This window comes from Nanorana parkeri, unplaced genomic scaffold (genome assembly GCF_000935625.1).
Source record: "Nanorana parkeri isolate BGI_ZX_2015 unplaced genomic scaffold, ASM93562v1 scaffold303, whole genome shotgun sequence".
Classification (NCBI taxonomy): Eukaryota; Metazoa; Chordata; class Amphibia; order Anura; family Dicroglossidae; genus Nanorana; species Nanorana parkeri.
This window is the reverse complement of record NW_017306571.1, coordinates 164,039-176,423: the sequence shown is the minus strand read 5'-3', so window position 1 is coordinate 176,423 and position 12,385 is coordinate 164,039. Positions and strand designations below refer to the sequence as shown.

Below are 12,385 nucleotides of genomic sequence, written 5' to 3'. Positions count from 1 at the left end.
GGCTGAGTCGAACTCCTTCTGCACTTCGGGTCGGCCGAACATGCTGAGCATGTTCGGCCGACCCGAAGCCACACGAAGCAAGCCGATGTACGGCTGATTTCAGCCGATGTACGGCTGAAATTAGCCGTACCAGCCTGAAGTGAATAGCCGAACAGTGTTCGGCTCACTTCACTTCAGATCGGTCATTCACTCGGCTACCCTCGGAAGCTTCGTGAATAGACCCCTGTGTGTTCCAGTGTGGTGCAATTGCAGGAAATAGTGCATGTAGTTTTATACTGAAGTGAACTTTGTTTGTGACCCTCCATTTGTGTATTTTAAACAAAAGATAGTATTTCATTTTTTGTATCTGATTAATCGAAAAAATAAGCGGCCAACTAATTGATTATGAAAATAATCGTTAGTTGCAGAACTACAATCTCAACCCAGCACTAAGGAATGAGGGCTTATGCTTGCTGAGAAGATACTGCACCGCCACTTCCTGATGAGGTTCATGCGTGAGTATGGCCCCCATCGTGTCCAATGACATTACAGTATTTGAAGCCTCATAGAATTGGACATGTTGTTTTTATGGACAATAAAATAAATGGATAGGTATTATTAATATATTAACTTACTATTTTTCATCACTGTTTAAACATTGATTTGGACGATGATTTATATTTATTATTTATGATTTGTTTAGGGTTTATTTTTATCTACAGAGCTGTATATTGGTATTATACATTTTTGAATATCTTTATGATATTTGTACATCTGTTAGGGTGGTTTTTTAAAACATTTACTCATTTTAGGAGTGCTGAATATGTATTTATTTGATTTTTCCATAGCATTTAAAGCTGGTAGGTTGTTTGCAGACATTTTCTTTACTTATGTCTGCTTAGATGCAGCAAGAAGATATCTCCCAAATTTATGAGATGAGAAAGAGGACACCTTCCAGCAGAATGTATTTAGCCATGCCCCCTGTTATGTGGCCATTAAAAAATGTATGTAAAAAATAATTGGTTAAACCCAGAGTTGCTTTTTTTCGCTATTCACTTTCCTTCATATTGGCCTTTTGAATTAGCAAACAAGATAATTAAGAGATGGGGTGAAGGTTTTAGTGCAGCATAACACTTCTGGTAGTTTAATAGGACCTTTCAATAGATATCTGTATAACAGACCAAAATGGGGGACAACTGAGGAGGAAAGAGGGACAGAGGGATTTGGTTCCATATGAACAATAGTCCCTCAAATGAAGGACCATTGAGAGGTATGTATGAATGAGAACTTCTTTGCCACTTTTGGACACTTTAGTGGTTAAGATACACAAAAGTTCTTCCCAGCTTCTGACACCATCTTTCTACCATGTCCCATGTGGCTTAGATCTGTGTAACAAAACCTTTATTGAACACACAAACATAAAAAGCTTGATTGACTACAGTACTTGTAGGTTATAGTAGATGTCATCAAACATTTTAAACCCTATGGGGTTGATTTAGGAAAAGAAGTTTCCCTTGGCTTAGTAAGTGAGGTGAAGTTGACTTCTATCATCTAATCATGTGCAAGCACTAATAAAGTTTTTTTTTTTCTTTGCAAAGTGACTTATCTTGACATTCACTAAGCTAAGAGCTAAATTTGCTTGCAAAATAAATAGCTTATTTGCCATTAGTAAATCACCCCCTTTGTCTCATAACAATTATCTCTGTTTGTCTTGATGATCACTATATTGTCACCAGGACAGAAATGGAGGGAAAATACAAAATGTTAAGTAGTTACCAAAACAGGAATTAAGGGGAAGCCTTCCAATAGGGATAGTTGTTTTAATGGCAACTGTCTAACAGGGGATTCCCCTCACTTGTATACCAAATAACTAAAACTGTAGGACTATGTATATCATATATTAGCTAACTCAGCATGAAACTCACATGTCCTAGGTTACAAGTGGGCACTCACCTACCTATTAACTCAGCCATAAGATATATAAAGAAACACGTTAGCAGGTATGTGAGTGCACTGCTCTCAACTGGGTGTTTGAAAAGATACATTTACTTTAATTTTAATCCATCTAATACAAACAAATTACACAAAAACACTTTCAGTACGCAGAATACTATGACAGGCAATATACATAACAAGGGAGGGATGACAAAATGAATAAAGGAAAACAAAAACACAAGGGGTAGGAAGAAACGAAAAACAAGGGGTAGGAAGAAACGAAAAACAAGGGGTAGGAAGAAACGAAAAACAAGGGGCAGATCTGGTCGGGGTTAGTGCCTCAGTGTTAATACTCAATCACAAGGTGGAACATAAGGACAACAAGCACAGGATGGAGTACCATACTATTGAAGCGTTACTGGGAAGCCTACAACAATGTATTGTAAGGTTTTATCAGCTGATGGACTATAATCCTGCAGCATTAATGTGTTGTAAGTATCTGAGTGCTTTAAATCTAGCCAACAGGCCCACGTTTTATAAAAGCCATCATATATAAAAGCCGTCTTTACTAGTGTGTAGAAGTTCCTCTAAGTAAAGGCAATCTATCTATCTGTGCAAACCATTCAGCAATGAGAGAGGGAACATGAGGAGATTTCCAATATTTAGGAATAAGAGCTTTAGCTGCATTTAGCATGAAGGGCATCAAAGCTTTTTTTTGTGTTAGATCTCCTAGAAGACTATGTAAGATGAAAGAGGCAAGTCCAACTCCAGATATCTTGAGGCATCAGTAGTCCGCTGATATTGTGAACAAAGGTTCCTATGGGGCCGCAGTTACGCCAGCACAGTGGAGAGACCGTTGAGCAAATTACATGTGCTGTAGGAGAAACAATATACCATCTAACCAGCAGTTTGAAGTTAATCTCCTGTAGGTGACCACGAAAACTCTTTCTTAAGTGTTGCATGACTGTCTGAAACAGTGTTTGCCCTTAATTCAATTAAAGGAAACTCCCAATCGACCTTAATCAATTTCTACCTTGCCCTGATACGCTATTGCACTGATGCCATCTTCATCCACAGGGTATACATTGTGCATCTTAGCAGAGCAATCTATTTATATGGAGATAGTTCTACTTGAACTGGGACAATTTGGAGTTTCCACTGGAATCATTATTTATATCCTGTGAATACACACCACTGACATATTACATAGTGCTTAACAGGGTACATATAAGAATTCAGTTCATCCCCCTTAGGGGATTTTTAATGTTTCTGCCACCTCATACAAACATACACTTGCACACTCTCTGTCTTTTTTGGGTCAATGTCAATTTACCAAGGGACATGTTTTTAGACGGTGGAAGGAAACAAAAGTATCAGATGTACACTACTCACAGATATGCATATAAGCTCCAAATCAATATCACTATTGGTGAAAATCGAATAGACAATCCTTGTGATTCAAGGCTTAGTCTGTTGATTAGTAACTTAGTCTGTAGATGAATCCATGAAAGAATGTCAGCATCCTTATGAAATAGCTGCATGTTAGTCTTGTCTATGAAAGTCATTATTTTAAAACTATCCTCCTCCTGCTAAATAACTGAAAGTTGCATCTATATGATAACTATTAATGTTTTATAAACTGTTAATGGCTCATTCTGACTGCATTTTCCACTGTAATGCTCAATCATTTTTAATCACATCACACCCCTTTGCCTCTTAGGAATCATCCATAACCCTGATGTGCTAGAATGCTGAAAACTCAGTTAGTTGGTGACCCTTCCAGTTGAAGAATTGCTAGTGATTCTTGTTTAAATCTAATCAATACAAACACGGTAAAGGTTTCTTTATTTAATCTCTCTTTGTATCTTGTTATCTAGGAAGAACACTGGAGAATTGAGAAATGTTCTCCTCTACTTGTCGCAGATAATAAATTAGAAAGTGCAGAGGTAACAGCAGAGGGCTTGGCCTCTCCCAATAATGAAACAGAGGAAGAGCCTGACTCTCATCTACAACATTTGCTAATTGAAGATAAAGAGGACTTGCCCTTCAAGTATGTACCAAATCATGTTTTTGTTTAAGGTTATTGGGGAGAACAATTAACATACTTAGGAGAACTGTGCATGTCATGACCTTTTTCAGCCATTATCGACTGTTTCCTTCTGTCGTCTACATATAAATTAATGTGATGTCTGTATAAACAATGTTGGCCATAGTTTTCTAAGCACTTTCAAGACTTCAGTTTCTGAAAATACAATTGTTCCACCAGGGAGGTACCTGGAACATCTAACAAACCAAAGCAGAGCTTTCATCTGTATATCTACTGTGATTTCTTAAAGTGTATTTCCACTTTTGCAGTCAAATTGGGATAACACCTACTTTATACTTGTTACATGTCCCTAATTACATAGCATTACTCATAAATTATAAAAAATATATAAATTGCATACTACCTTTTCTAGACGCTCTTCTGCTAACTCCAGGACTCCAGGCTCATGTGGATGTTAAAATAATTCACATTGGTCCTTATGTGAGAGTATGGTAGGCCATGCACAGGTGGATTGTTGGAAGTAAAGTAGGCCATGCCCAGATAGATTGTTGGGAGTAAGGTAGGCCATGCTAGATAGATTGTTGGGAGTAAGGTAGGCCATGCCCAGATAGATTGTTGGGAGTAAGGTAGGCCATGCACAGGTAGATTGTTGGAAGTAAATTAGGCCATGCCCAGATAGATTGTTGGGAGTAAGGTAGGCCATGCTACATAGATTGTTTGGAGTAAGGTAGGCCATGCCCAGATAGATTGTTGGGAGTAAGGTAGGCCATGCCCAGATAGATTGTTGGGAGTAAGGTAGGCCATGCACAGGTAGATTGTTGGAAGTAAATTAGGCCATGCCCAGATAGATTGTTGGGAGTAAGGTAGGCCATGCTACATAGATTGTTTGGAGTAAGGTAGGCCATGCCCAGATAGATTGTTGGGAGTAAGGTAGGCCATGCCCAGATAGATTGTTGGGAGTAAGGTAGGCCATGCCCAGATAGATTGTTGGGAGTAAGGTATGCCATGCACATATAGATTGTTGGGAGTAAGGTAGGCCATGCACAGATAGATAGTTTGGAGTAAGGTAGGCCATGCACAGATAGATTATGTAACAGATGGACTGGCAGAGAAAGTGTGCCTGTCAACTCAGGACATATAGTCCATGTGTGAGGGAACATGCTTAAAGTGCATGTCCAGGCCAATGTGGCCTAATTGGACAGGCAGCTGAACCACACCCACGTCTGACAGAGGGAGACTGCTAAGAGGCAAAGGTGGTGTTGGCCTCACACCTTTGGGTTACAGTAAAGCATGTTAATATATCATGCAAGAGTTAGTGAGCTGCGGTATAATTTATTTTGAATGGGACCCCAATGCACTAGAGCAATGTATGTGCATTCTAGCTCATCTCAACTCGTGGTAATGTACTACCATGCATTGTGTTACACCGTGTTGCCAAAAAAGGGTCAGGTCTGGTTTGAGGTGCATGGGAAGTCTATTAAAAATGACTGGGTTGCATTAACAGAAGGCACTTCAACACTCAGCATTCCGCATGTTAATGTGTAAGCAGTAAGGCATCACAGCACACCACAAAGATATGAATCTGAAAGAGACTGGGAGTCTGAGCAGATTGAAGAGTGTTGTAAAATAGCCAGGAGGCTGGAAAATCACTGGGGTATATTTTTCACATCTGTTGCATGGCAAAGCAATGCTAAACAAAAGCAGTGAGACAGATCATGTGACAGATTTATTACAGGCTTACAGCTTGAATCACAAATTCCTCCCTCAGCTGCTCTAAGGTATCTCAGTGATAGAATGAAACTTGCCTCTGACCAGTTCTTAATTATGTGTCTGTTTAAAGTGAAAATCTGTTTTATCTCCAATAATAAATCTGTCACAGAACTTTGCAAACTGTTGCATTTCACTACCCAGGAATACAGACACATGTGACTGTAAACCTGTTGCAGAGACTTTGCTTAACACGAGGCACCTTGATTTGCGACCAGTTTGTGTCGCTAATTTACTTGACAAATGTGTTGAACTGAAATACTCCACTCTGTTATCTGGCTCCTGTAATGACAAAAAAAGTGGTCTGGAAGCCTTCAAACACAACTTGACAAGTGAATTGAGTCATTGAAAGCTCTCTGATTCTGATCCTTTTCGATTCGCTGTAAAAAAGTCGCGCGACAAACGCGCGTTTCCAAAGGCTACTTGGCTGTATCCCAATGGAAACGCGCAACAAAATGGCCCAAAGTAGTACATGTACCTTTTCAGGCGTGGAGCGTTTTGTAGCGCGTTAGGGACGGGCGGAAATACGCCAAGGTGGGAACGAGACCATTGAATACAATGGGATTTATATTTTTGAGCGTTTTGTAGAGCGTTCGTCGAGCGTAGAACGCGCTACAAAACGTTCAGGTTTTTTTTTTCAGAGCACCCAGAGGAAACCCATGCAAGCACAGGGAGAACATGCAAACTCCTTGCAGATAGTGTCCTGACCGGGAGTTGAACGAGGGACCCCCAGTGCTAACCACTATGCCGCGGTGCTAAAGGATAAGAAGCTGTTCATTTTGCAAAGTGAATGTTCACTATGCAAAGTGAATGATCTTTTAGCTTAGTGAATAAGGTGAATCTGACTATCCTTTTGAAGTGCAAGCAATAAGTCTGCACTTAAAGTAGCATGAAACGCTCAAGCTTTTTTTTTTCTATAATGAATGCGGATCAAACAAGTACACATTGCCCCGCAAAGTATTTTCATTTTTGCCCAAGCATTTACAGTCATCATGTTTTCATACAACTGGCTCAAAGTCTCTCAGCTCAGTTTCCCTGAACTTCTTGTCCAGTACAAGATCACAAGGGTTAGAGCAGACTCCAACAGCTATCCATCTACTGGCTTGGAGAAGGGAAAGGTGAGCAGGGAGGAAAGAGGAGAGGGGAAGCGGGGAGGAGGGGAAGGGCTTACCTTGTTGTGACTATGGGGTCTATTCACAAAGCTGCCGAAGGATCCAGCTGTAGCTTCGGCTGATCCTTCGGTTAGCTTCGACTCCAGGGCCCCTTCGGTTCAGTAGAACCAAAGGGCTGCTATACTGGCTATTCACTATAGCCCGTACAGCTCCCGAAGTTGGCCGAGGGCTGCCTACGGCGGCTTTGTGAATAGACCCCTATGTGTTTGTGGAGACACACACAGCTTACTAGCACACACAAGGGTGGCTCCATAGGACTGGGCAAGGGAAAGGAACCACCCTAAAACAGGATATCATGGCTAGTGCTCAGGGGACCAGCTGATTCTACAAGAAACTTAAACTTTTAACCTCAAGGAGCAGCATTTATTGTAAGTGATATAATCAGCATTTAAAATAGCCTGAACACATTTTGACTTTAATATCACTTTAAATATTCATTGTGCATATTTTGGTATTCCATGTATACACTCTTTTACCTTATCGACTAAGCCAGGCCTCAAAATTTCCACTCGCCGTGAAAATTGTGGGTCACATTGCTGACCTCTGCACTGCGGGTCACATTGCTGACCTCTTCACTGCAGGTCACATTGCTGACCTCTGCACTGCGCGTCACATTGCTGATCTCTTCACTGCGCGTCACATTGCTGACCGGTGCACTGTGCGTCACACAGCTGGCCTCTGTATTCTGCATTGCACCACTGAATTCTGTAATGTGCGTTGTTACTGATCTTTGTACTCTGCGTCACACCGCTGACCTGTCGGAGATAAGGCCGGGGCAGGGTAGGGTTTAGGTAGGGCAACTGGTGGCGAGTAACTTTTAAGGTCTGGCTAGTAGCTTAGGACTTGACATTTTGAGCCCTGGACTAAGCCATATGAAAATCCACTTTGCAACGTAAAAATTTACTTTTCTAAATAAACAGCCTGTAGTCCAGGGGCGCCCACAATTTTTCGTCTGGAGATCTACTTTTCAAATGACGAGCTCAATGAGATCTACCAAGGAAAAAACACCTGCATTCAGGGGTGGGAGGGGGCGTGGCAGTGCATTGAAGTCAACCGACCCTCTCTTTTTTCTCTCCTTGCGCTCTCTCCTCTCTTTCTCCCCTGTTTCTATCTGCTGTCTCTTCTCTCTCTCTGCTGTCTCTTCTCTCACTTTCTCTACTGTCTCTCCCCTGTCTGTCTTTTCTTACCTCCACTGCAGCAGCTTCCCAAGTCTCCTCTCTCCTTCCCGTCTGCAGAATCTGCCACATTCAGCCGCACGAGTACCGCGGGAGGACAGGACACAGGTCAGTGAGCCGAATGCGATCTACCTAATGGGCACCCCTGCTCTAGTCCATTATTGAATCAACCCCTTTGTCTCACGGGTTGCTAAAGCAAGCTGTTTTTACCAAAGGTTTGTAGTGAGGAGCTAACCTCTTTAAAGAGTCAATGTGCAAGTCTTGTGAAGAGGGGTGCATCCAAACAACCAGTCATTGTTTCCTACTAATTATGAATGTTAGTTCAAAAAAGATGCAGTCCCCCATAAATAGAAATCCCTAAAAAATGGAAATGATCTGATGAATAGATCACAAATAAGTAATGTAATATAACAAAATTTATTGTATTTCAAAACTATACTTATAAAGACACCTATAACACGACACTTAAAAACAGTTAAAACAACGCTTCCCTGGAATCACCTGTGTATAATGATGCGGGTACTGAACATATGAATCTCCTACGGGGCAGGAAGTCTCTGATGTGAGTGAGATACAAACATATCCACAGTAGAGAAAACGGAGTTGTACTCACATTATGTGTAACCGGTAAAAAGATAATCCTAATTGGATCCCACAACGATACATGCATGTAGTTGTTTCGGAAGGAATGTATCCTTGTGTAGCCCCCACCACACTTCACTCTACAGTGCGGCCGTTTAGGTCGAGAACCCACATTGGAGGCTCCCCTGTTTAGGGTTGATATCCTTATTTCTTGCAGTGGTGTGAGTGCAATCAAATGGAGAGATAAGCACCTATGGAACTTCAGATTCATCAAAGATCCGGATCATATGGAGTAAAACTGCTACACAAGGATACATTCCTTCCGAAACAACTACATGCATGTATCGTTGTGGGATCCAATTAGGATTATCTTTTTACCGGTTACACATAATGTGAGTACAACTCCGTTTTCTCTACTGTGGATATGTTTGTATCTCACTCACATCAGAGACTTCCTGCCCCGTAGGAGATTCATATGTTCAGTACCCGCATCATTATACACAGGTGATTCCAGGGAAGCGTTGTTTTAACTGTTTTTAAGTGTCGTGTTATAGGTGTCTTTATAAGTATAGTTTTGAAATACAATAAATTTTGTTATATTACATTACTTATTTGTGATCTATTCATCAGATCATTTCCATTTTTTAGGGATTTCTATTTATGGGGGACTGCATCTTTTTTGAACCAATGTATTGAAACCCTAGAATTTGGTCATTACCATATATTGTTACTCAGTGTGAAGCTCCTTTTTCTGCCCCCCCGTTTCTTTGTAATTATGAATGTTATTTGCAGTCCTAATGATAATAACAAACACTAGAAATGCCACATACAAGGACTGGCTGATCAAAAACTAGAGCAGAGCAAAAGTGAAGCTCTACTTATTCATTGTGATCGATACAGTTTATAAAAGGAGTACATTACATGAGTAAAGTTATATCATTCAATCACTCCTTTAATACTTCTTTAGTGCCCTCATTTTCACCTAGTGTTTTATAGTGCTTTTTCTGTTCTAAAAAGCGCAAAAAAAAAGCCCAAAACAAAATCCCATTCATTTCTATGGCCCTGTGTTGGATGCCGAACAGCAGTGAGTGAGTAGCCGAATGCCACCGAGTAGAATAGAAAAACAGTTAAAAAAGTAGTAAAAAATAAAATAGAAAACGATTGGGCAGAGCTAGCAGTGACAGCTAGCTCCGCCCAACTGTTTTCTATTGGCCGGGCGGTTCTGCTGCCGTCAGAATAAAAAAAAAAAAACACCATAGGAATGCCAATAGCCAATAGCAAACTAGCTATTGCACACGCCCTCTGCTGCTGTCAATCATTAGAGGGGACCTGATGGAGGACCTAAGGTCCCCTCTGCATTCCTATGGTGATTTTTTATTGTTTTTATTATTCTGACGGCACCCAACGGCTCTGAGCAGAGTAAGCCTTTCTGGGAGAAAGTGTTTCTCTCCTGGGCCGTCATGAGCCGCTATCTAATTGTTACCCAGGTGAAATGGATATGTAAATATATTCCAATGACTACAATAATATTCACATAAACACCCCTAGATCTGAGGATTCTTAGACAAAAGAAGTAGTTCCATCAGCAATGCACATGTATTGGTAAGGTTACATATTTACAAATAACACACACAACAATATTTACAAGACAATGTACAAGTGTGGTGGAGCTTTACCTCTCAGCTTCTCGCCTGTTCATACTGAATGCCTTTGTGTCCCAGGTAAAAAGAGAGCACGTGGCTTGCTAACAATACCTTATATACCCTCTTTTCTGTACACTGACTACCAAATGTAAATTGGGTGTAACCTGATTGGAGGATTTAGATAAGGTTGCTGTTTACCCCCCATGTGAGATGTGATAAGCAAACAAAACAATAGCTAGGACTTCAAAGCAGACAGATTCACAGTAACACAATAAGTAACACAATTGAGGAACTGAGAGTCACATAACATGCAGATAGATGCAGTCAAATATATATATTATATTATCTAATTAATATATTACACAAGCAAAACTTTATATGGCAACACTAATAGCGAGAGACTAAGCGCCCCAGGAGAGTTGGGCTGTCTGGAGATCAGTGTCCCTGGTATTACCTGATCTGTCTCTGCAAGTGGCCGGAGCCAGCTGCGATATGACGGCGGGCTCTGCCCAGCAGTCAGTAGCTTTCACCTCGGCTCAGTGGAGCCGAAGCATATGCCTTCGGTTTGACTGAGCCTCTCGGCCGACTTCGGGAGCTGTACGGGCTATAGTGAATAGCCCGTACAGCAGCCCTTCGGTTCTACTGAACCGAAGGGGTCCTGGGGCCGAAGCTAGCCGAAGGAACAGCTGAAGCTACAGCTAGATCCTTTGGCAGCTTAGTGAATAGACCCCTTAATGTACATGTAAAAGCATTTAGCAAAGCTGCGTAGAAACGAGCAAAAACGCTGTCACCTAGGTGTGAATGCAGCCTAATGGCTAACTGTTTTATTGCAAAGGATCAATATTTTCTTCATTCTTTTATGGCAGTTGCTCCAAAACCATTGTTACTTCAGATTTCTGCAAGAGTTTCATAAATCCGTCTTAATGAATTTCATTCAAAACTAACATATTTTAGCGTATGCAAAAAAAATAGTTTTTCTTTTTTGTTTTGAAATAAAATAGGAAATGGTTAAAATCGATGCCAAGTATTTATTGTAGTCTGTGTTCTGAATGGAGAGATTTAGCCTCTTGATTTGTCCTGGTGACCATTGTCATAAAAACAGGAGGTAATAGAAACCCAAACTTTACAGTTGTAACTAGAACAGTTGGTGAAGGGCATTATTCTAATGGGGCTCTTGTTCCAGTGACAACTATCTAAAAGGATTAGGGATAAGTATAATTTTCATTTTTCCAAGATTTTGGTGAAAAGTCAGGAAACCTTTGCAACATTTAGCCAATTTGGCATAATGCATTGGGAGCAATGGGGAAGCAAAATTAGGGGTGCAGTGAGCTTCAAATGCCTCTTGAGGGATATTAGTCTTGTTATTTTACATTTTTTTTAAGGAAAAGAAAGAAAAAATATAAAGTGTAAAAAGTAAAGGGATAATATTGGCAGGCGTATGTTGCAAATAGCGTCTAGAGGAGCTGGAGGTTTCACACCCCAGGTTATGAATACAAAGGAACAGATTGTTTCCGCAGTGGGCTGTGCAAGGATCCAGTGGGGAGAAAAAAGGGGGCTTTTTAGAAACCAGTCCAGACCTCGTATATAAAAGTCTTAGAAAAACATTTATTCACTAAATTGTTGTATACATAATTTAGAACCAAAAAATAAAGTACAAAATCATGTCATCAATAAAAATATATATCATTAATAAAAATACATATTGAATATGCAGGTTCACCGTTAGGTAACAATACCGTGCGGTTACGAGATATGCGGTAACTTATTTTCAGATGATGTAAACGCTCCTATAGGTCCCTACATGTTTCGCCCCCAAGAAGGGGCTTCTTCAGGGGAAAGAAGGCAGATCTCCGGGAGAACTGTATTCCTATGATAAAAATGGTAAACCCGTATACAGGGATATTAGAGACGTGGAACTGCACCCAACTCACATATAAGATCACTTGTTTACATTGGTGTAAAACAGTAAAATCATACACACAGTATAAAAGTAAAAAATATAAAATATAAAAATCAAAGTTGGATACATACTGGATGCTTACACGTATGTCCTCGCCAGATGTATAATCAAAGCAACGAAAACTA

The 12,385-nt window shown here is 40.5% G+C and overlaps 1 protein-coding gene across 1 annotated transcript in view; it reads left to right on the top strand.

Moving 5' to 3' along the window:
• The window catches only part of WDR49 (WD repeat domain 49), a 116,338-nt gene that overhangs the window by 86,414 nt on the left and 17,539 nt on the right, over positions 1–12,385 (top strand). The window contains exon 16 of the mRNA XM_018557787.1: positions 3,792–3,964. Within this exon, the coding sequence (XP_018413289.1) occupies positions 3,792–3,964 (173 nt within the window). The remainder of the gene's footprint in view (positions 1–3,791; positions 3,965–12,385) is intronic.